Source organism: Chanodichthys erythropterus, chromosome 12, assembly GCF_024489055.1.
Source record: "Chanodichthys erythropterus isolate Z2021 chromosome 12, ASM2448905v1, whole genome shotgun sequence".
NCBI classification, from domain to species: domain Eukaryota; kingdom Metazoa; phylum Chordata; class Actinopteri; order Cypriniformes; family Xenocyprididae; genus Chanodichthys; species Chanodichthys erythropterus.
In genome coordinates this window covers 34,362,708-34,382,331 of record NC_090232.1, presented here as the reverse complement: position 1 = coordinate 34,382,331, position 19,624 = coordinate 34,362,708, and the positions used below count along the sequence as shown (strand labels likewise).

The 19,624-nt window shown below is 36.7% G+C and overlaps 3 protein-coding genes across 5 annotated transcripts; 2 read left to right on the top strand and 1 right to left on the bottom strand.

Moving 5' to 3' along the window:
* Nucleotides 1-1,114: 1,114 nt before the first annotated feature.
* Nucleotides 1,115-5,412, bottom strand: tmem176 (transmembrane protein 176). Its single transcript, XM_067403090.1, has 6 exons — nt 5,052-5,412; nt 2,314-2,424; nt 2,134-2,190; nt 1,772-1,918; nt 1,549-1,665; nt 1,115-1,372 (listed from the first exon to the last, which is right to left on the bottom strand). The coding sequence occupies exons 1-6, from the start codon at nt 5,175-5,177 to the stop codon at nt 1,358-1,360; spliced, it is 573 nt and encodes a 190-aa protein (XP_067259191.1). The 5' UTR covers nt 5,178-5,412; the 3' UTR covers nt 1,115-1,357.
* On the top strand, nt 5,081-10,145 carry si:dkey-9i23.16 (uncharacterized protein LOC571915 homolog). 3 transcript variants are annotated; one of them, XM_067403092.1, is made up of 6 exons: nt 5,081-5,189; nt 8,039-8,157; nt 8,311-8,421; nt 8,629-8,685; nt 8,765-8,911; nt 9,121-10,145. In XM_067403092.1, the coding sequence occupies exons 2-6, from the start codon at nt 8,071-8,073 to the stop codon at nt 9,226-9,228; spliced, it is 510 nt and encodes a 169-aa protein (XP_067259193.1). In that variant the 5' UTR covers nt 5,081-5,189; nt 8,039-8,070; the 3' UTR covers nt 9,229-10,145. The 3 variants fall into 3 exon arrangements, with proteins under 3 accessions (XP_067259193.1, XP_067259192.1, XP_067259194.1); XM_067403091.1 differs by lacking the exon at nt 5,081-5,189 and adding an exon at nt 5,479-5,631; XM_067403093.1 differs by lacking the exon at nt 5,081-5,189 and adding an exon at nt 5,641-7,639.
* Nucleotides 10,138-19,624, top strand: vps37c (VPS37C subunit of ESCRT-I). The gene is made up of 5 exons (XM_067403089.1): nt 10,138-10,565; nt 10,979-11,087; nt 14,938-15,109; nt 16,320-16,402; nt 17,247-19,624. Exons 2-5 carry the CDS (start codon nt 10,995-10,997, stop codon nt 17,871-17,873), a joined length of 975 nt encoding a protein of 324 aa, XP_067259190.1. The 5' UTR covers nt 10,138-10,565; nt 10,979-10,994; the 3' UTR covers nt 17,874-19,624.

Below are 19,624 nucleotides of genomic sequence, written 5' to 3'. Positions count from 1 at the left end.
TTATAACAAAGCATAATCACTTGCCATGTGACTAGAAACAAACCTGATATCTAGTAGAAACTGATGTGTAATATAGATTCAGACAAAAGAATCGCTTCTGTTTTAGTGAGGACCGCCGTCTGTTCTGTTTGCAACCGTTAGCAACGAACGATTCCTACGTGGAAGGCGTAGCTCATGAATATTTAATAGACAGTGCGTACGTTGATTGATGTTCTTAACTTCTAAAAACTTTATTTTATTTTAATCAATTTATTTATTTTACTTTTTGCTTTGACTAATATTTCGTGTGTCAGGCTTTTTTATCGTGGGATTTGGCAATTCTACATTTTTAAAATTAGCCTTAAAACCCAAACTCACGTCGCGAATATATCACATGTAACGTGATTAGATAAAAAGATAAGATAAAAGGTCTTGTTGTGTGACTAACGAATTGCCCTGAAAACGGTCTTGTTTTTTTAGCAACTTAGCGAACATTTACATACCTGTAATAATTTATCAGAACATTAGAAGCAATCAAAACGACAATATAGGGCAACAATATGTAGCCAACAATAAGTATTGTGACAAGTCCCAGTTATTCTAGCCTACACGTAGCAAGTTTTTTTTTTTTTTTTTTTAGATAGGCCTAGTTAGATGCCTAAACCATGGTCTCAGTGTCATCCAGATGGAAATATGCTTCTGCCTATCAGCCCATGTGTGGACATTTTCTAAGTTTATCTATTTCTTAGCCAATCAGAATCATTTAATCTTAAGTAATGAGGGAGTTTAGTGACTGGTGTAAGGTATAATTGAACTCTTGCGCAGAATGCCTATGAGCCTATGAACTCTTTGTGAGTATGGCAGTCTTCTGCTGATGCAAACTATTCTATTCAGTAAAATTTTCATTCGTCATATCTGGTCCTTGGGTCTTTTACTGTAAAATTCCCTACAATAGGTTGGAAATAGAATAGAAGGTGTAATAGGTCAAATGTTGATTAAAAAAATGCATCTTTAGCTGTTTCTTGAAAATGGCTAAAGATTTAGCTGGAGAAGCTGAAATGATCAGAACATCATACTGTAGTGCTGTTCTAAATTGTAAAATAAAAACACAAAATATCTCTTTTAAACTTGAAATGTAACTTTAATAAAAGGAATGTTTAGATGTTTACTTTAATGATATTAGATAAAAAATATACAATTCACTTTCACTTAAAATACAACATTTCAGTGCATTGCATTCTTGCACATATAAGCATTGGTTACAAGAAAAAAAACACATATGTATATGAAGTGGATATAGTTTAAGGACCTCTGATTTAAATCCCAAAATGTCATACACGGGGGTACAAATGGGATGATCAGCATCCTAAGCAGGATGTCATTCACTCACAGTCTGAGAAAGTGAGAGAGAGATCCATATTGTTAGCAAACTATGCGTTTAAAACACTTTGAATTAAATGTTCAAAAATATAACACAATATTTCATAATGTTTGTGAGAAGATTATTGTTTCCATATTAAACAACATATTTTTAAAACAATAAAATAACCATTTTTTTATTTCTCTTACCGTATAGCCTGTAAAGTTCCTCCTTTGATTATACAGCATAACTGTGAAAGTAGAGGATAGTGCTGTCTGGACAATATTGACCATTGAGATGGTTATCTTCACTCCTGTGCTGAATTTCTGTTTTGAAGAAAGAGTCCTTACTACAATATGCAACTGTTTAATTGTCTTTACATACTTAATATAACATAATAGAACTCTTATATATAGGCTTTGAGATACATACAGTGGCATAATGCTGGTGATCGCACAAGTGGTCTGTTCCCTGTTGGCATCTAGTTGCCGGATTGGAAATAATGTCAACATAGTACAGGATAAGCGCAATAACTGAGATGATTATGGTCACAACAGAGACTGCCAAGCATACAGAGACCTAAAGACAAGAGCAACTTTCATCATTTTTATCATTTTAAACAAGTGAATTCGATTTTTCAGACAGAAACTTTACATGAAAATGCCTGCTGTTGTGGAGCATTTGTATTTGATTATTGGTCATAACTGAATTACATTATAATAAACTAACTTTATATATCTAGATTATGCTCTAACATTTCTTGTTAATCTGTCCTGTTGTAAGTTCAAACTCACTGTCTTCAAGGTGGCAATTTTTTCCACTGCTATTGCAGCTGCGCCTGAAATGACAAACTGTTTGGAAAAAAGGGGACACAATGGTTGGTGGTTATACAGTACACTTTACATTTCACTTAATACTTTGTCATCATCTTAATACATAACCATTACATCCTATGCTTATTAGTGTAATATTACCATAAGGCCACTCCACCATGGCACTCCAAAGTTAAGCAGCATTGTGGCCTCAGCAGAGAGCAGAGGTATAGAATAGGAAATGATCAGCAATCCTAATACTATCTGAGAGACCTATGAGAGACAGAAAAAGCGAAAGAAATAACTCAGTCGGAACTTTATACATAAATATAACTTAGGTTTTTGTAATCTAATTCAGGTGGCATGAATCTTCAATACATTTTAGCTGCTATTAAGGTGCAATGTTGTAATTTTTCTAAATATATGTTAGCACAGTTTTCACTGTTAACCATCTGGTGCTCTTTTGTCATTTCTGACAGAAAGTTTTACTTATATATATATATACACACACACACACTTTTTTATACTTCATCGGAATGGTACAAAACTTGGTAAACGTTTTGGCACTTACTATGTGAAAATAGGACAAGGACATGATTCAAAAAGGTTAAATGGTCCTGAATAAAATAGTCACACTTCTCCTTGTGGTCAAAAATGACCATGGCTGAGCACGAAAACTTACTTTAAGACTTGTTTCCTCACTGCTCTATCAGGCAATGACTTCGCAGGCAGCTTCTGAATCGGTGCATTGGTTTAATGATATAGGCTGAGTGAGCTTTGGTGATAACTAAGCAAATATTTAAGTTCTACAATAGTAATTTCTCACTAGAAATGACATCAGAAGTGGAAAACATACATTTACACAAAAAATGACCACCAACCTCAACTTTCAGACACCATCTTTATTTTTTAGCTCAACTGTCATAATGGAAAGCACATGATTGTGGGATATCAAAGGCATGCTGCCTTCAAAAATCGATCAGATGAAGGTATCTCAGGAGACAGGAAGTATAGCTAATATTGGATTTGGACATGCCTTGATGCCGTCCTACCTTGGAATGCTCCCTCCGAAGGCAGCATTTTTAAGCTTATGGACGTAGCCTGCATTGGAAATGAATGTGAGACAAATTTTTATCTAGTGGAAATGTTTGGTACTTCACCCAAACAAAATCTTACTAAAAGCAAATTTTTTGAGATATCACTCTCAAATTTGAAACACAGCTTGTTTAGATTTATGGCTAAATAAAATATAGTAAAATCATTTAAATTAAAGAATATGTCATTTTTTTTCTGTCATTTTTGACCACCACACGAAGAGCACCAGAGGGTTAAAGGCTTATACTGTGCCCTGTTTGTGTTCTAAATTTCCATGTTCCCTGAATCATGAGCCCTAAGAGATTTGGGTAACACTTTACAATAAGGTTCATTAGTTAAACATTAGTTAATGTATTAACTAACATGAACTAACCATTAGCAATACATTTGTTACTGTATTTACTAATCTTTGTTAGTTAATGAAAGCACAGTTGTTCATTGTTTGTTCATGTTAGTTCACAGTGCATTAACTAATTTTAACAAGATTTTAATTATGTATTAGTAAATGTTGAAATGAACATTAACAAAGATTAAAGATGCTCTAAGTGATGTCACACGTTTTTAGGCCAAAACATTTTTTGTCACATACAGCAAACATCTCCTCACTATCCACTAGCTGCCTGTGCCCTGAACACACTGTAAAAAAACGTTGTCTCTGTAGTCGCCACCATCTCCAAAAACGGCAATAAAAACAAACTGGTGCAGCCTGGACCACGAATAATAATAAACATGCTCCAGCCGATAACAGACAAGAATGTTTTTAAATGTGCGTTCATGACTGTTTCAGGAAGCAGGGAGGGGAGGGGGAGGAGGAGGAGGAGGGAGGGTCTAGCTTGCCTCTGTTTTGTTTGACAACACTTCGAACGTCAACAGGAAGTTACTCCACCCAGGATCACTTAGAGCACCTTTAATAAATGTTGTAGAAGTGAAGTTCATAATTAGTTCATGTTAACTAATGAACCTTACTGTAAAGTGATACCAAGATTTGGAGGACTATAAAGATATTATTTAAGATTATACTTTATACAGATATCCTCCTGGGACCCAGGAATAGATTTTTGTCCTCTGTAGTGGACATTATATTTTTTTGATTTTCTCTGACATCATACATGTCACAGTTTTAGATCTAAATGTCCTGCACATTCAGGGCTTTTCAGAGATACCAAATGTTAGGAGGTTTCACCCTGACCACTCCCTCAATTTAGTGATCAAATTTAACACCCTTATGGAAATATGATATTTTTTTTTATAACTTATTATCATTCACATCTGAATAATTTTCAAATTGTTTGTCATAAATCAACATCTCAAGAAAATATTGGTTTTCAAATTAAAATACGACATTCTGTTATGAAACAGGACATTGATTGTATACATGTCCACTGTAGAGGACACTATAGGACATAAATCATGTTTATCATATGAATAAAATATAATTTTTAAAAAATGAAAAAAAAAAAAAAATTGTTTCTAATGCTCTAAACAATGAGGTGAAAAAATACTAAATTCAAAAACTTTTTTTTCTGGGTTTCAGGACAAGGTGCAAAGAGAAAGGAAACAAGAAAGGAAGATAAATTGAAAATAAGTAAAATTATCCAAAAATTTGCACACATTATTTTTTAAACAGAAGTAACAGAATAAAGACATCTGCTTTGTGAAGTTAATTCATAAAATTACCACCGAAAAGAAACCCTTTATAAAAAAAAAAGAAGAAGAAGAAGAAGAAGAAGAAGAAGAAGATGTCCTGTGAGAATCTGTGCGGAGCCCTTTAAGATTAATGAAGCCATAACACGACGTTCACTCACCCCGAATATTTTGGGCTCCCCCTTCTCGATGCTCTCCCGTAGAGCTTTTTGTTTGTCTTCCAACTTTTCCTCTACCTGACTTGGGCCAGTGTTCACAGACAGGTCCGTCGACACTGTCAAAGTCATCCTTCGTTTCAAGTAAGTTAGGTTTGTAACAATGGATAACAAATGCGACACGTTTTTAAAGTTACAGTTAAGTAATAGACACTCAGAGCGAATGCAAACGCAGGGCGAAATTCCGCATGAATGACTGAGAAAGGCTGACCTATAAAACTAAAAGGACTCTAGGCGATTTTTTGAGCTGTTCGTAGTGTGCTGGCAGGACCCTTTTCTTCTCCTGTTGAGCAACCTCGTCTGTAAGTGCGCAATAATTCCAAATAAAAGGTCTAGTCTTCTTTTTTTCTTGAATACAAAAAGAGTTAGACCCTCCCTTGCGTTTTTATGCAAGCATCGCAAAGAAAAGGGGTCTGTCCAGCCTCCTTCTCCCAATAGGAGCTTTTATGTGTTTTCGATCACTTCATAAACAGCTCTGTTCCTCTCTGCCACGAGCTTTCTAGAATTCGCAGAAACTACATTCGAGGTGAGTCGCTCGTGCATTATTTTAAAGGAAACTAGTTATAGCTATCATCAATATCATATACAAGCATATTCATGAATGTATTTCATGCTGATGTCTGAAACTAAAAGAGTGCACTTGAAGTGTGCAGTGGTTTGCAGTGGTTATCATCAGGGCCGCATTAAGACTACAAGGGGCCCCGGCTTTACCTCTTGAGGGGGCCCTTCATCCACCAGAACTATTACCTACATTCACTCAATCTTCTTAATCACAAAGTGAAAGTTATCAGCCTTTTATTTTGCATGAATACCAAAAGAACCGAACATAGGTCTGTTATAAAATATAAATATCACTGCATGAACTATTGGCACATAGTCTGAACTATTTGTACAGGCTACTCATTTCGAAGGCTGCATCCTCTGGAGGTCGCATTTGAAGGATGTATATTGAGGCCAGCTCATTTAAGAAAAACAACCTTTGGATTGCAAAGTAAGAAAGAAAATACAGCATTTTGGCACCTCACGAGGAATAATCATCAATTTTATTATGGTTACTTTTCTTAAATAAGACATCCTTAATTATGCAGCCTTCAAATGCGAGCTCCGAAGGACGCAGCCTCTGAAATGAGACGCGGATTCGAACAAAGGCGTCAGTTTTACCGTATCAATTCCAGCGCGAGTCCTTGTCTTTTGGAAGTGCATGCAAAGTGGATTTGCTTTCACACCGTAAAGATGTCATGACAACATGTCAGCAACAAACCAAACTCTTCCAGTTTCAGTGTTTGAAAGCAGGTCAAAATAGGCCTGCATGTTGTTCGTGAGCAACCGGCTGCCATTACGCAAATTTTTACATTGTAGGTTTGTAACAGGAAGTGAGACTGGAATTGCTGAAGACTCATTTCGGCAGTTCAGAATCAATTAATTCTTTAAGGCAAAAATTACTTTTTTATCCTTCACTTTGATCTTTAAAACAATGTGACAAAAACAAACGCAAGTTCGATCTAAATGTTTAATGTCATGATTGTTACCATCTATTTGCATTAGTTTATATCCAGCTGGTCGCTTTTATCGATTCGTTTTGCAGCAAAGTTGCATAATTAAAACTATAGTGTCATGCATCAGACATATATAAACAAATCAGAAATGCATTCGATTCAAGTTCTCTTTTATCATCACTGTAATACAATACATGTTATTTAAATAAGAATCAGTGTTCTAAAATGAAAGCAAATAATGTATACATAGGCTAATATGTGTCTAATGTCAATATTGCCTTTGTGTATATTTAAAGATGGTCATCTTTAAGCATGACTGTTTGGATTTATATGAAATGGTAACAATTTATAATAAGATAGATTCCATCTGTAAGGTTAATAGAAGTATTGTTCATTGTTAATTTCAACATTCAACATTTTAAGTACAGTACCTCATTGAACGTTTTAAGAAACTGTATTTTTGTGTGATTTGTATTTTCATTGGACTACTGGCGACTGCAGGGTTCAGTGAGTGAAGGGTCGAGAAGCGTAGCGCCGCACCACGACTTTAAAATTCGAACACATTGTTTTCTTTAGGGCTGTTCACACAGAACGCGCTTTTCCATTCCAATGCGCTACTTTTTCTTTGTTTTCTGCGCAGGACGTGCAGAACCGTTGCACTCGCGTCTTGCAGCATCTCGCGCATGACATGGCGTTCTAAAGCCATGAATCAGTTCAGCTAAGTTAAAATCAGTTTGAAAAAAAAAGCTTTAAAAAGCGTCTCGAGATCTTGCGGTTTCCCACATTCCACTGCCCGCGTCTCGCGTTTTTCAAAGCAAAAACGCGTTCTGTGTGAACGAGCCCTATGAGTGTACGCACACACAGGCAGCGCCACTAAGTCTGTCCGCGTTGTCCAGATACTGATTCTGTGAGTTGCTTGCTGCTAGACGCGGCACTTCACGCGCAGGACAGCACATGTAGGCTATTTAACGCAAAGCGGTGTTAAAGGGACAGTCATCGCATTATAAAATGCGGTTATTTTTTCCGGCTTAAGCCCAGGTAAGCCCGTGCATTAATGCGGCCCAGGTTATCATGCCTATTTGTGATTTTATGCTGTACAAATAAAAAGGAAGGAGCTGTTTTGGACATCTGGGCAGTCCAACCCCCTTAAGGAAATGAATGTAGTGTACTAAAGTTTTTTTTCTTCCTCTGCAGTGCTGTTGAGTAATCAGAATTGTATCAAGCTGTGCTGCTCTTCTCTCCAGCCACATTTTCTGTATCCTATCCGCCCACTTCCTCTCCTCACAAACATGTTTTTCTCCAACAGCATCTGTATTCCTGCAAAACGTTCCATTATTCCAGGGGGATCAGATCATGTTTCATACTAACTCTCTCACTATTATCTCAGACTGTAGGGAGCCATTATAATCTTAACTTTGAAATGTCCCTATTTTTCAGTCCCTCGGTTGACTTTTAGTGGGCTGTTGAAGATGTCAAGCACTCAAACACAGTCTGCTGACTCAGAACCTCCCAAATTTCAACGTCTGTTCAAGTTTCATGACCCTGAAGTGGTGGCAGTAAGTGGATGTGGGCCAGTTTTTTTTTTTTTTTTTTTGTCATTAAGCAAGAGAGATAACGGTATCTTACTCACTGTATAGTTTTCTTTGAGATGTTTTGTTGTTGAACATTTGAACAATTGTTTTCCTCACCATGTGTTTTTCCCTCTCTAGGTTATGGCAATATTACTAGGATTGTTCCAGCTCCTCCTGACTGTACCAACTTACAGCATCAGCATTGATATGAAATATATGTTTGTGTGCCCCCTCTGTATTGGTTCTGTGGTATGTTTAATTAATAACTATGATACTGTAGTTGTTATGTTTTGAATGATCGTCATAGTCTTATGATTTGCCAAAATGAAAAACAAACACAAAATATATAAAATGAACACATAATAAACATTTACATAAAATAAACATTTTATATGTCCCAGTGACCTTTTCCTTTTAATTCTGTTTTTTTCTCTCTCTCTCTCTCTCTCTAATTAGTCTGTGCTTGCTGGATCCTTTGGAATGGCATCTGAAAGAACTCCTAGGAGAGCACTAGTAAGTTCACTATGTTCTTCTTTTGGGTGTGGATTATTCCAACATGTAATAAGCAATAATGTCGTTTTCTCCCTATAAGCTAAAATACTGTCTGATCTCTGGTATTGCTGGCCTGGTGGGGACACTGATTGGTCTTGTTCTGTACGGTTATGCCGCAAGTAACTCTCCAGTCCTCCCTCCTTGCCCACATGAATCATATTTTAGTTGTCCAGAAAAGGTTTTTCAAGTAAGTGCAAATCATTGATTGATCCTGCTATTAGTCAGTTAAACAAAAAAGATAGAAGAAAAAACCCTGTGATTTACATAATTTTATTCAGCATTAATGGAGAATGTATTTAGGCCAAAAATCACATGTTAGCAAATACTCTTATGTTTTTATGTTTTTTTCTCATTTTTATGGTAAACTCATTAAATCTTTTTTTATTGTTTTGACAGGGCTTTTACAAAGCGATCTCTGGGCAGCTGTTGTTTTATGATATTGCAGCTTTGGTTCTTCATTGTTTCCTAACATTTTCTGCATTTAAAGGACTAAGAATACACTGAGATCACATGTACATGTACTTCTCTTTGTTCATTTTGTGTAGGAGCAGTGTTAATTAGTAGACTGCTCTAAAACATTATCATTGCTATTGTCCTTGTTTTGTTTTTTTTTTCCTTAAAAAATGTGAATTTACAATATTGTCATATACAAAGTACAGATTTATTTGGAAATTTTGTGAAACTGGAGTCAGTAGCTTGCTAGCCTATACACTGCATTTAACCCACTATAGCCTAACTCAAAATGTAATTTTAATAATTGCTACCTTTAATTTTTATTGTAAAAAGTGTTGGTCTTTTGCTAATGATGGTCTTTTGCTAATGAAACCCTGAAAACTAATAAAATCACAAAAAAGACAAATGGATGTAATCGAATATGCAAAACACTATGAAAATATGCAGCTGAAAATGTTTTCTATGGGTGTCTCTTTAGTGTTTATATATGTAAATATGTGAGACAATTCTTCAAACCCAACATCTTACTAATATTAAACTTTTATATAAAAAAACCCATAGTTGTCTGTCTGTGTGGTGAAATATTAGGACCAACCCTACTGCCATGTCACATATGGAATATTCCCGTCACATCGGGGTTTCCCTTTCAGTCAGCTCAGAGCCGCTGAACGTAGGACCACACCATGTAATGTCAAATATAGGGGAGCATAATGCTATTTTCACGAAAATATGAGAATGCCTTTCAATTGTCTGCACTATAAAACCTTTATACGGTTATTTGAGCATTACACTAAACCTTTATGTGATTTTCCAGACAAGACAGGTAAATATTGTTTTTATGGTTTTTTAAACATATCTCACGTCCCTTGACAAAATCGATAATGGTCTCATCCAAAGATGGCCGCGATATCTGTCAACGAGAAGTGAAACTTTCCCTTAAGAATAGGAATATACCCCGTTAATTAACCTTTATTTGTACTGTTTTACTCTAACTGACATCGATGCTGTTTTATCGGACACATATTATGATGTCTTTCTGAGTTGTTATTTCGTCCGACGCCGTTTTGTATTGAATAGCAACCCGCCTTGCCCAACTGCTCTCTTTTAAGTGAGCTAGCCGTCCAGCTAACCGCGAGGAGATTCCAGTCTCCAGGATTAATTTCGCGCACATTTTTCTACTCTGTCGCGCTATATAACGCGCGACACCTTGTACCGATACTGTGTCGTACGTGTTTCTCGCACAAAGCGGGTTTTATCGCTAGAGACGCTCGCGAGGTAGTTGTCAGTCTCAGCGCTTCCGTCTACATCTTGACGTCACTCGCTTCCAATTAAGTTTGATGTTTTTCCATGAGCACCCTGAGGAGAGGACTTTGATTTGCTTGTACCTTGTAAGTATTGGATCTGTTCTTTTAATATATAACAAGCAGTCAGAGTTAGTCTTAGTTCCAATAGCATAATTCTTCGCAGTACTTTTAAGTAGTCCACAGTTACATGTACTGTCTGAATGACAGATGACTGCTATAAATGTTTCAGATTATCAAGTCTTCCAGTAGTAGTTTTTATGTCCAAGTGACACTTAGCAAGTATTCACTGACAGCACAGTTCAACTTAAAAGGATCCAAAATTAAAATTCTGCCAACATTCATGTTGTTCCAAACCTGTATGACTTGCTTTCCTTCTGTGGAACACAATACTGTATGAGATGTCAGTTGTATGCTGGCCTTATGAATATGATATGCTGACTGTAATGTAATAAGTAAATTATTAGCACGCATTAGTAAACATTGCTGTTGATCTTCAGCTGGCCTAGCAAATCAATGGAGAAGCTTCAAGACCTCAGCCAGTCCGAGTTGCAGAATTTGCTGGACAACTCGGAGCGGGTGGAGTCTATGGCACTGGAGTCTGATGAGGTAAGATGATGATGATAACTGATCTTTAAGGTATAATTCACCTGAAAATGAAAATTCAGTCATTATTTACTCACACTTATGTTGTTCTAAACCCACATCATTTTGCTTCCTCTGTGGAACATAAAAGGAGATCCTCTCTTCTATGCAATGAAAGTGAATAGTGTCCAGGCTCCAAAAAACAAAACAAAAAAAGCCCCATACAGTACCTTAGCAGTACTTCTTAAAGAGATAGTTTACCCAAAAACGAAACTTTGCTGTTAATTGACTCACCCTCCAGGCCATCCAAAGTGTAGGAGTGTTTTTTTCCCCCAGTAGAACAGAAGAGAATATTTTTAACTGAAACCGTGGTCCTTGGTGATTCATATAATGCAAGTCAACGGCTACAGTCACTTTGGGAGTCCAAAAAATATATACAGGCAAAACAACATTGAGGTCGTAAAAAGTGAAATGATCGGTCTGTGCGAGAAACTGAACCGTATTTACAACAATATTACCTGTAATCCACCACTTCTGCAAACGGTTCTGAGAGCGTTCATGGCAGTTTGGAGCATGAGCTTCCTGTCGCATAATGATATATGTGCGGGATCAACCTCACACGTGAGCTGACAGTGTGTTTGTTTACAACAGAGAGGGAGGACGAGTGTGTTGTATTGTTCATCATAATGGTACTTCCTTTTGTTTATCCTGGGTGCCGCAACCTATATCCACCTTACTTTACAGGTAAGAGCGGGCGTGGCCATTTGTAAATTTAATGTGTGTGTATTCTGGTGTCATTCGCCAGTTTTTTTAGCTGTACAAAACAGCTCATTATGCTGCTTGATGTTGCAAACTGGTATTTCTTATCATATTATTTTAATGTATTGTCTTAATTATAAACACTCAAAACCGTTTACTGCACTTTGATATTTTCGTTATTTCCCTATAGCTGCTAATAAATCGAAAGTCTTGTTTTCTTGCACAGACCGATCGTTTCACTTCTTAAGACCTCAGTGAATCACCAGGAGGATTTTGTTTTGCCTGTATTCATTTTTTGGACTCCCAAAGTGACTGTAGCCATTGACTTGCATTATATGAATCACCAAGGACCACGGTTTAAAACTCTTCTCTTCTGTTCTACTGAAGAAAAAAGTCACCTACTACATCTTGGATGGCCTGAGGTTGGGTCATTAACACCTAATTTAATACCATTTTTGGGTGAACTACCCCTTTAAGACTCATGTGTCATTTTCCAAGTTTTTTTGGTATAAGTAGTCCAACAGACCAAAGTTTTATCTACTAAAATACTTCCTTGTCTGCCATACCGCTCAAGTCTACTGTTTGTAGTTTGAATATATACATATTCTGAATATGTGTCAGGATCGATTTAAAAGGCCCTGAATCATTAACGTCAAACCTACTGTTACACATTATTATGTGTAATATTTGAATATACGAGATCGTAAAAGATATTTCAGAGCTTTGGCAGAGGAGAAATTTTTTTTGTGAATGATTGGTACTTCCATAATAAATGTGAGATATGTGTTGTCTTTCTCATCTCGATTACGTTGATTACCTGTAATTTGCCTTCTAAAAGGATTTGGTCAAAAATAAAATTAAGATTAAGTACAGAAACTTTGAATAGTCTCAAAAACAAAAAAAAAACAAATACAGTGGATTGATGTTTTTGACCCTTATCTATAAAAGTGAACAATCAGAGCTGCATTTCCCACAAGCATCATAAGCCTAAGTAGATGTAGAGATCACTGGTGCCAGTGAATGTTGTGCTTGCATTGTTAAAAATTTTTTGTTTGAAATTGTAAATAAGGATTATTTGAGTATGTTTTACAAGAAAAATTTTTTTTTTTTCAAAATGTAAAAAATTAATGCTTAGTTCACTGTGTTACTTAATGTCTCTGTTATTGTTTACAAATTTATTAGCAATTTCTGAGTGAAAATGGATTCTACACCAATTTTTTGTGTGATGCTTTTAGTAAATGCAGCACTGAAAGGCTAAAAAGTGCTGTTTGGAATGATGTGAAACTTTTATTTGAACAGCATCATTTTTGTGACACAGTAGTAGTCTGTGGTGTGATTAACTTGTTTATATTATTGAGACTTTATATTGTTTATATTGCTATTCTAGACATGCTACCTTAATTATTTGCTATTTGAATTTTAACATAAATACAAATTTCCTATTAGGAAACCCTCTCAAGTTGTGCTTACTACTGGGAAGCTCAGAGATCATTTTATACCCAAGTTTCCAAGTTGGGTGGGCCATAAACTTTAAACATGGCTTCATCGCCTTGTCTTGTCGTTAAAGTATTCCATGTTTACATATATGAATATTTATTTAAAGCAAAATGTATGTTTTATACACAGAGTAAATAGCCTGTTTTTGACCAAAATTCCAAAATCATCAGCAAGCTCATTGTCTAGATAGTGTGGGAAATGTATAAATGGTTGTCAACGAATGGGAAACTAAATATCATTTTTGCTTTACTAAGATTTCCCCAATAAATAGGCAAGACAAAATCTGTTCTTCTGTTCCATGTGTAGTGGAAATTTTAAAATGTGCATGTCTCCTCCAAAAACACTATCAAGGTTGAATTATGTATTCTGAAGTACTGAACCTCTGTTGTATGATTTGTGTGAAACTTTAGGTAAAGAAACCTTTCACCTTTGGGGTCGTTAATTTTTGGTTGGGAGGCAAGGCAACTGAAAAGGATAACATAAATAAGAAAATAGGGGTTGTCACATGAAACGTGGAACAGAGTGTTTTTTTTTTTTTGTGGGCCGAATATGTGTGAGAAGGTTTCAACCTTGAAGATTAGGGGTATAAGAGCAACGGAGAAAAGCTGTTATCTGTCTTTCACTCTTCAGCTTCTCTGTGAGCTTGTATGACTGTCTGACCTTTCTTGCAAGAAACAAAACCTTTTAAAGACAACTGGACGTGTTTGTCTCTTCTGCAGTAGAGTCGGGTTGATTTTTTGCCACAACACATGATTCCTGTTCTTTCAAACAACAAAGCATGTGACAAAGAAGCAACAAAGAACGTAACAAGCTCGTAATCAAAACCTTAGAAGTGGGAAGTAGGAAATTTCAGACAGCATGTGAAGGCCGCGTAAAACATTACATTGAATTGTGTCTTATCCATTCATCTCGGTAATCTCATGATCACTTGATACAGAAATGACCACTACTATGCACCACAGCCATCACTAAGTAAACTTCTCAGTCTTGACAGTCCTGCTGAGGATGGATTGTCCTTGTGTACTTCATAATGTCTGTGTGTTCCAAGTCACATTGGACTTACTGGTAATGAGAGAGCGGAAACGGCTTGCAGGAATGCGCTTGACCTGGACTATCAAATACCACCTTCTGATTTGAAACCAGTAATTAATTTATATATAACTAACAAGTGGCAGAAAAAATGTGATGAAAATTGAAAAAAAAAAAGCTGTATGAAATAAATCCTAATATAAAAAGAAGTACCTTCCATAATTTCAAATAAAGACATGATCAAGTCGTCTTCACTAGGTGTAGACTGGGGCACTCAAGACTTACCCATGGGTTTTTATTAATTGGCGAAGTTCCTCCTTTATGTCTCTCATGTAAAGATCCTTTGACTATTAAGCTTATTCTGTTGAATTGTAATTTTTATGAAGCTGCTATAAAATGCTTTCATTCAGAAACATGCTTGCATGGAATGTTTCAAAATGTACCACCTGAATGTATTTTAGATTTTCTATCTTATGTTAAGTTGAAATGTTTTATATAATGTAAATTTTTATGAATGATACTGACCTTTTTTTTTTCCATGTAAACAGCCATGATGCTAACATGTGTCACTTTCTTTCTTCTCCTACAGATTCAGAACATTCAGCTGGAGAGGGAGATGGCTCTGGCTGCCAACCGCAGTCTGGCTGAGCAAAACCTGGACATGAAGCCCCGTCTCGAAAATGAGAGGGCGCGATTGGTGGAGAAATACACTGAACTGGAGGAAGTGAGGGAGAAATACAAACAGCACTGTGTCCTGAGAGGTAAGAGAAAAGAGGGATTGATTTGGGTTAGAAAAGTAAAGGTTTCAAAGAGAATGCAGGAATGAATGCTGGGTAAATTGATGTAAAATGAAGGGGGGTGAGAAATTGATTGTTTTCAGAGTAGGTTTTCTGAAACCAAGAAGGAGAAGCGAGTAGTTTTGCACTGACCAGAAATTACTCATGTTGGTAATGAGTTTTTTTTATTTTCCTAAATTAAACAGGAACAATTTGGGATCGTCATAGAAAATAAATAAATTGAATATATTATAAACTGCATATCCTTTTGTTTTTATATAGTTACTAAACCAACCAACCAGCAATATCAGATTTCTTTTTATACCGTAACAATAATTTTATTGGCAAGCCTTGAGATTTTGTCATGTTTTTTTTATTTTACTTTATTTTAATCTTTTTTTTTCTCTTCAGTTTTTGTTATACAAGTTTCTGTTTAGCTGTATTTAAAAAGTGTATATCTTAAAGTCTTAATGTCCTGTTGTTGTATATTGGCAAGTTTTTGAAATGAAAATTAAAACATCTTAGGAAGTTTTTAAAAAGTGTTTCGGTGTTATATATGGAAACTCATTTGAATATTCTAAAAGGGAAAGCTCAGGCAGTGTGAAAAATAGAATGAGTTCATCAGAATGATTTTTTTTTTTTTTTGGAAAGATTCCATTGTTAGCACACTGCTTTTAGCGCAATGATTAAGTGAAATCAAAATTACAGTGTTCTTTCAACTTTTGTTCACACTACAGTTACAGTGCCCTTGCAGTTCTCATAGTACTTTCAGGCACCCAAGAGCCATGAACCTTTGAACAGACACAGAAATTCTTACTGGGTTTCTAAATGGAGCATGTTGTTCAGCCAGAAATTCTTGTATATGCGCATATGTTTGTCATATAGCGCTGTTCTATGAGCTTGTTTTGTTCTAGCATTCATTCTCCTCCCCCTTTTTGCATCTGTGACATTACATCACACAGAAGATATGTGTCTGGCCTATTTTTTTCTCTGTATTCTCTTTCACCTTTCTTTCTCTCAGTTCATTCATTACTGCTTTTTCCTTTGTTTAAAATTATTACACATTTCTAGCCAACTGAGTTGTTTGCATAACCGTTCTCATTTTTCGATTTCTTACTCTGTTACAAGCCAACCTATTTATGTACCGGTTCTCTCTCACTTCTGTTTCTCTCCCTCCCCCTTTCCCTGTTTGCAGACAGTATCATGGGGCAGGTGTCTCCGGAGGGCCTGTTGTCTCGTCTGCAGACAGAGGGCGCCAACACAGAGGCAGAATCAGAGGTGGGTCACCATCTTTTTTTTTTAATGATCAACATGTATTTTCTTTTTCTTTTCTTTTTCATTTTGTTGTTTGTTTTCACTGCTGGTAAAACTGTCAGGGTTATCAGGGTTAAAAAGTGCTCTGTGCTATTGCGATTTTGCACTGAAATAATCTATATATGTTTATAATATTGACATTTTTATATTATATAATCTTGAAATTCTATTAAAAATGATTAGTTCCTGTATATTTAAATTGCTAAAGTCTGGAAACCCTGATGTACTCATATAGTGCATTTTCATATACACTACCATTCAACAGTTTGGAAACACCTAGACATTTTTATGTTTTTTTAAATAAAATGCATTCTTCTGTTTACCTGTGTAAATTTAATTTAACATTTAATTTAATCAAAATATTAATATTGTAAATTATTATAACTAAAATGAATTTGAATCTAATTTATTATAATAAAAATGTTACTATTAAGATATCTTCAAATTAAATTTCATGTAATTCTTGGCAAAGCCTTCAATCCAGAGCAGTCATTACTCTAGTCTATTAAGAAAATCTTGTATTGAATCCTTAAAATGATTCTTTGAACAGAGATCTTGAATAATACAGTTTTTTTTTAATAATTGAAATAGTAATTTATTAGTATTTGATTAATTTAATTAATCTTAGGTGAATAAAAGTTAAAATTTCTTTCAAAAATATGAAGTGTAACTGTTTCCAAAGTTTTGAATCTAATGTATATTTGTATTTGAAGTTTTATGAACTACTGAAGCATTACATAATGTTATAAAAGTTGTTATCAAGCCCACAATGTGAGGATTTGAAAATCACTCAATCTCTTTCTCTCAGGTTCTAGCAGATGAGTTTCTGGAGGGTTCGATATCACTGGACTCCTTCCTCGAACGTTTCCTTTCCCTGCGCTCTCTCGCTCACACGAGACGAGTGCGCATTGAAAAGCTGCAAGAAATTCTCTGCCAAAAAAGCAAAGGGATAGGAGATGCTACAATGACATCACAACCCTGTACCAATCAGGATGCTGGATCATCATCACCGTGGCAACAACAGCAGCCTCAGCAGCAGCAGAGCTCCAAAATCAATGCACCCTCCAATGCCTCCAGTTCTGCTCTCCCCTACTCCCCCTACCCCATTGCTCCCCCCTCAGCCTCCACAGCGGGCACCACTAACCCTAGCACAGCGTTTCAGCCCTACCCCAGCCAGGGTGCTCCCTTCCCTCCATCGACAGGCTACTCCGCTCCCAGGCCTGCGTTTGGTGCTCCCGCTTGCCCATACCCCACCCAAGCCCCATTTCCTGCCCCACCGTTTGGGCAGTTTGGTCCCACGCCCGCTCCGTACCCCGCTCCATACCCGTATGGAGGGTTCAGCTACCCCACAGGCCCCCATGGGCCACCAACCCAATCACCCACAGGTAGACCGCTTTATAGGCCAGGTTTTGGGGTACCACAACCATACTCCTGAGCCACTGTGTGTGTGTCTGTCTTTCTCTTTTTCTCATCATCCTCCCTCTCGTCTCTTTCCCTCCTTTCTCCTCCTACTCTTGCCTTTTCCCTACCCTCAGATTTGTGGTTTGCGTACCCACGTCACATCCTGTTCCTGTCTGAGGCTTATAAAGACACTTGAGATTGAGCGTGTGCTTGTTTCCCCCATGAAACCTCAGTCAGAGACTCAATATGGGCGGCACAGTCTTAAACGGCTCAGTTTCTGTCCATTTTAAAGCATGTTTTCAAATCGGTTTGCAAAAATCTCTGATATATTGATTATGTTCAATGACAAGATGCTTTTTTTGGTTTACTAACAACATTGTGTTACAGCTCAGCCTAATTTGGCTGTTGTTTTTTTTTCCAAGCATTTTGTCATCATTCTGCTGAGACAAACACACCACACTACATGGAAGCGTTACAGGCTCATTCTTTTGTCTATATCGACCCTTGTTGACAGTGTCAATCCAGAAAGCACAGCACCATTTTACATTCTATCACAGATGAAAACTCCTTAATAAAGTCGAGCATATTCTTTATCATGAATAAATTTAGACAACTTCCATGTGTGCAGATTTGAAATCCATGTCAGTGGGTGCAATGCGCCCTGTTACGAATGCTTAGTGTACCAATGTACCAATCAATCACTCCCAACCCTCTCGATACCTCTTTTGCTCCCTCTTTTTTCCTTTACACCCTTACACTCCATTTTTTTAAAAATATCACTCGACACTGATCAGATGGAATAGTCACTAGTAGGGACAGTGTACTAAACAAATTAAGCTAATATTAAAGGGAAAGCGGAGAACAAGGGATATTAATATAGACATATCTATCTGCTATAGCACAGGATTTAATGGGGCAGGTGAAGCATAACATAGCACAGAGCATATGCAAAGAAAATAGACGCTACATAACATGCTTACGTTAGTAAATATAGCATTCAGCATCTACCGTTAAGGTAGAGAAACTTTTGTGGTAAAACTATGCAGACGAATGCGTGGCTGCATATTTTACACTTTGAATTTAGACACAGTGAGGCACAGCCAGCCAGTCAGCCATAACGTGGTTCAGACTGGATTCAAATCGAGAGCGTTTACACTATTTTGTGGTTTGTTTTGAGCCCACCTTCAGATTCTGCCACATAAACACCCCACTAGCCTCCAAAAACAAAGGTCTAGGCCTAACCAACAAAACGGCCTGTGCGTGTCATTATGAGGTGTTATTTAGTTCTGTAAAAGCCCCACCTAACTGAGGAGGACCATGTGAATCACACTAGCACTCCACACTAACAGCCCCGAACTCTTTGGCAACAGGAGCTGGGAGCGGGGCCTTCGAACTGACCGCTTTAGAATAGGCGTGCGGGGTCACTCTTTATTTTTGTACTTTAAAGCAATTCAAAACCAGAGGCATCCTCAATCAAGCCTCGGGTGGCTTTGTCTAATTCATGAACTCAGTAATTAAGACTCAGGTTTGTAGCAAAACCCCCACGTTTAAGTTCCCTCCCCAGCACCTGGAGCGAGGGAGAGGGGTGGTACGACACGAGGATGAGAGGAAAAAACAAAACAAAAAAAAAAACGGGATGAAAATTTTATTAGCACATTGATTTGCAGCATTAGAGGAAAGAGATTCTATTGCATTGGTTGTGATGACTGTAGCCTGTTAAAGGTGTATTTTTATTTTTATTGTCCTTTTTTCGGGTGTGAATATTAAACACTGAAGTTGATCTGA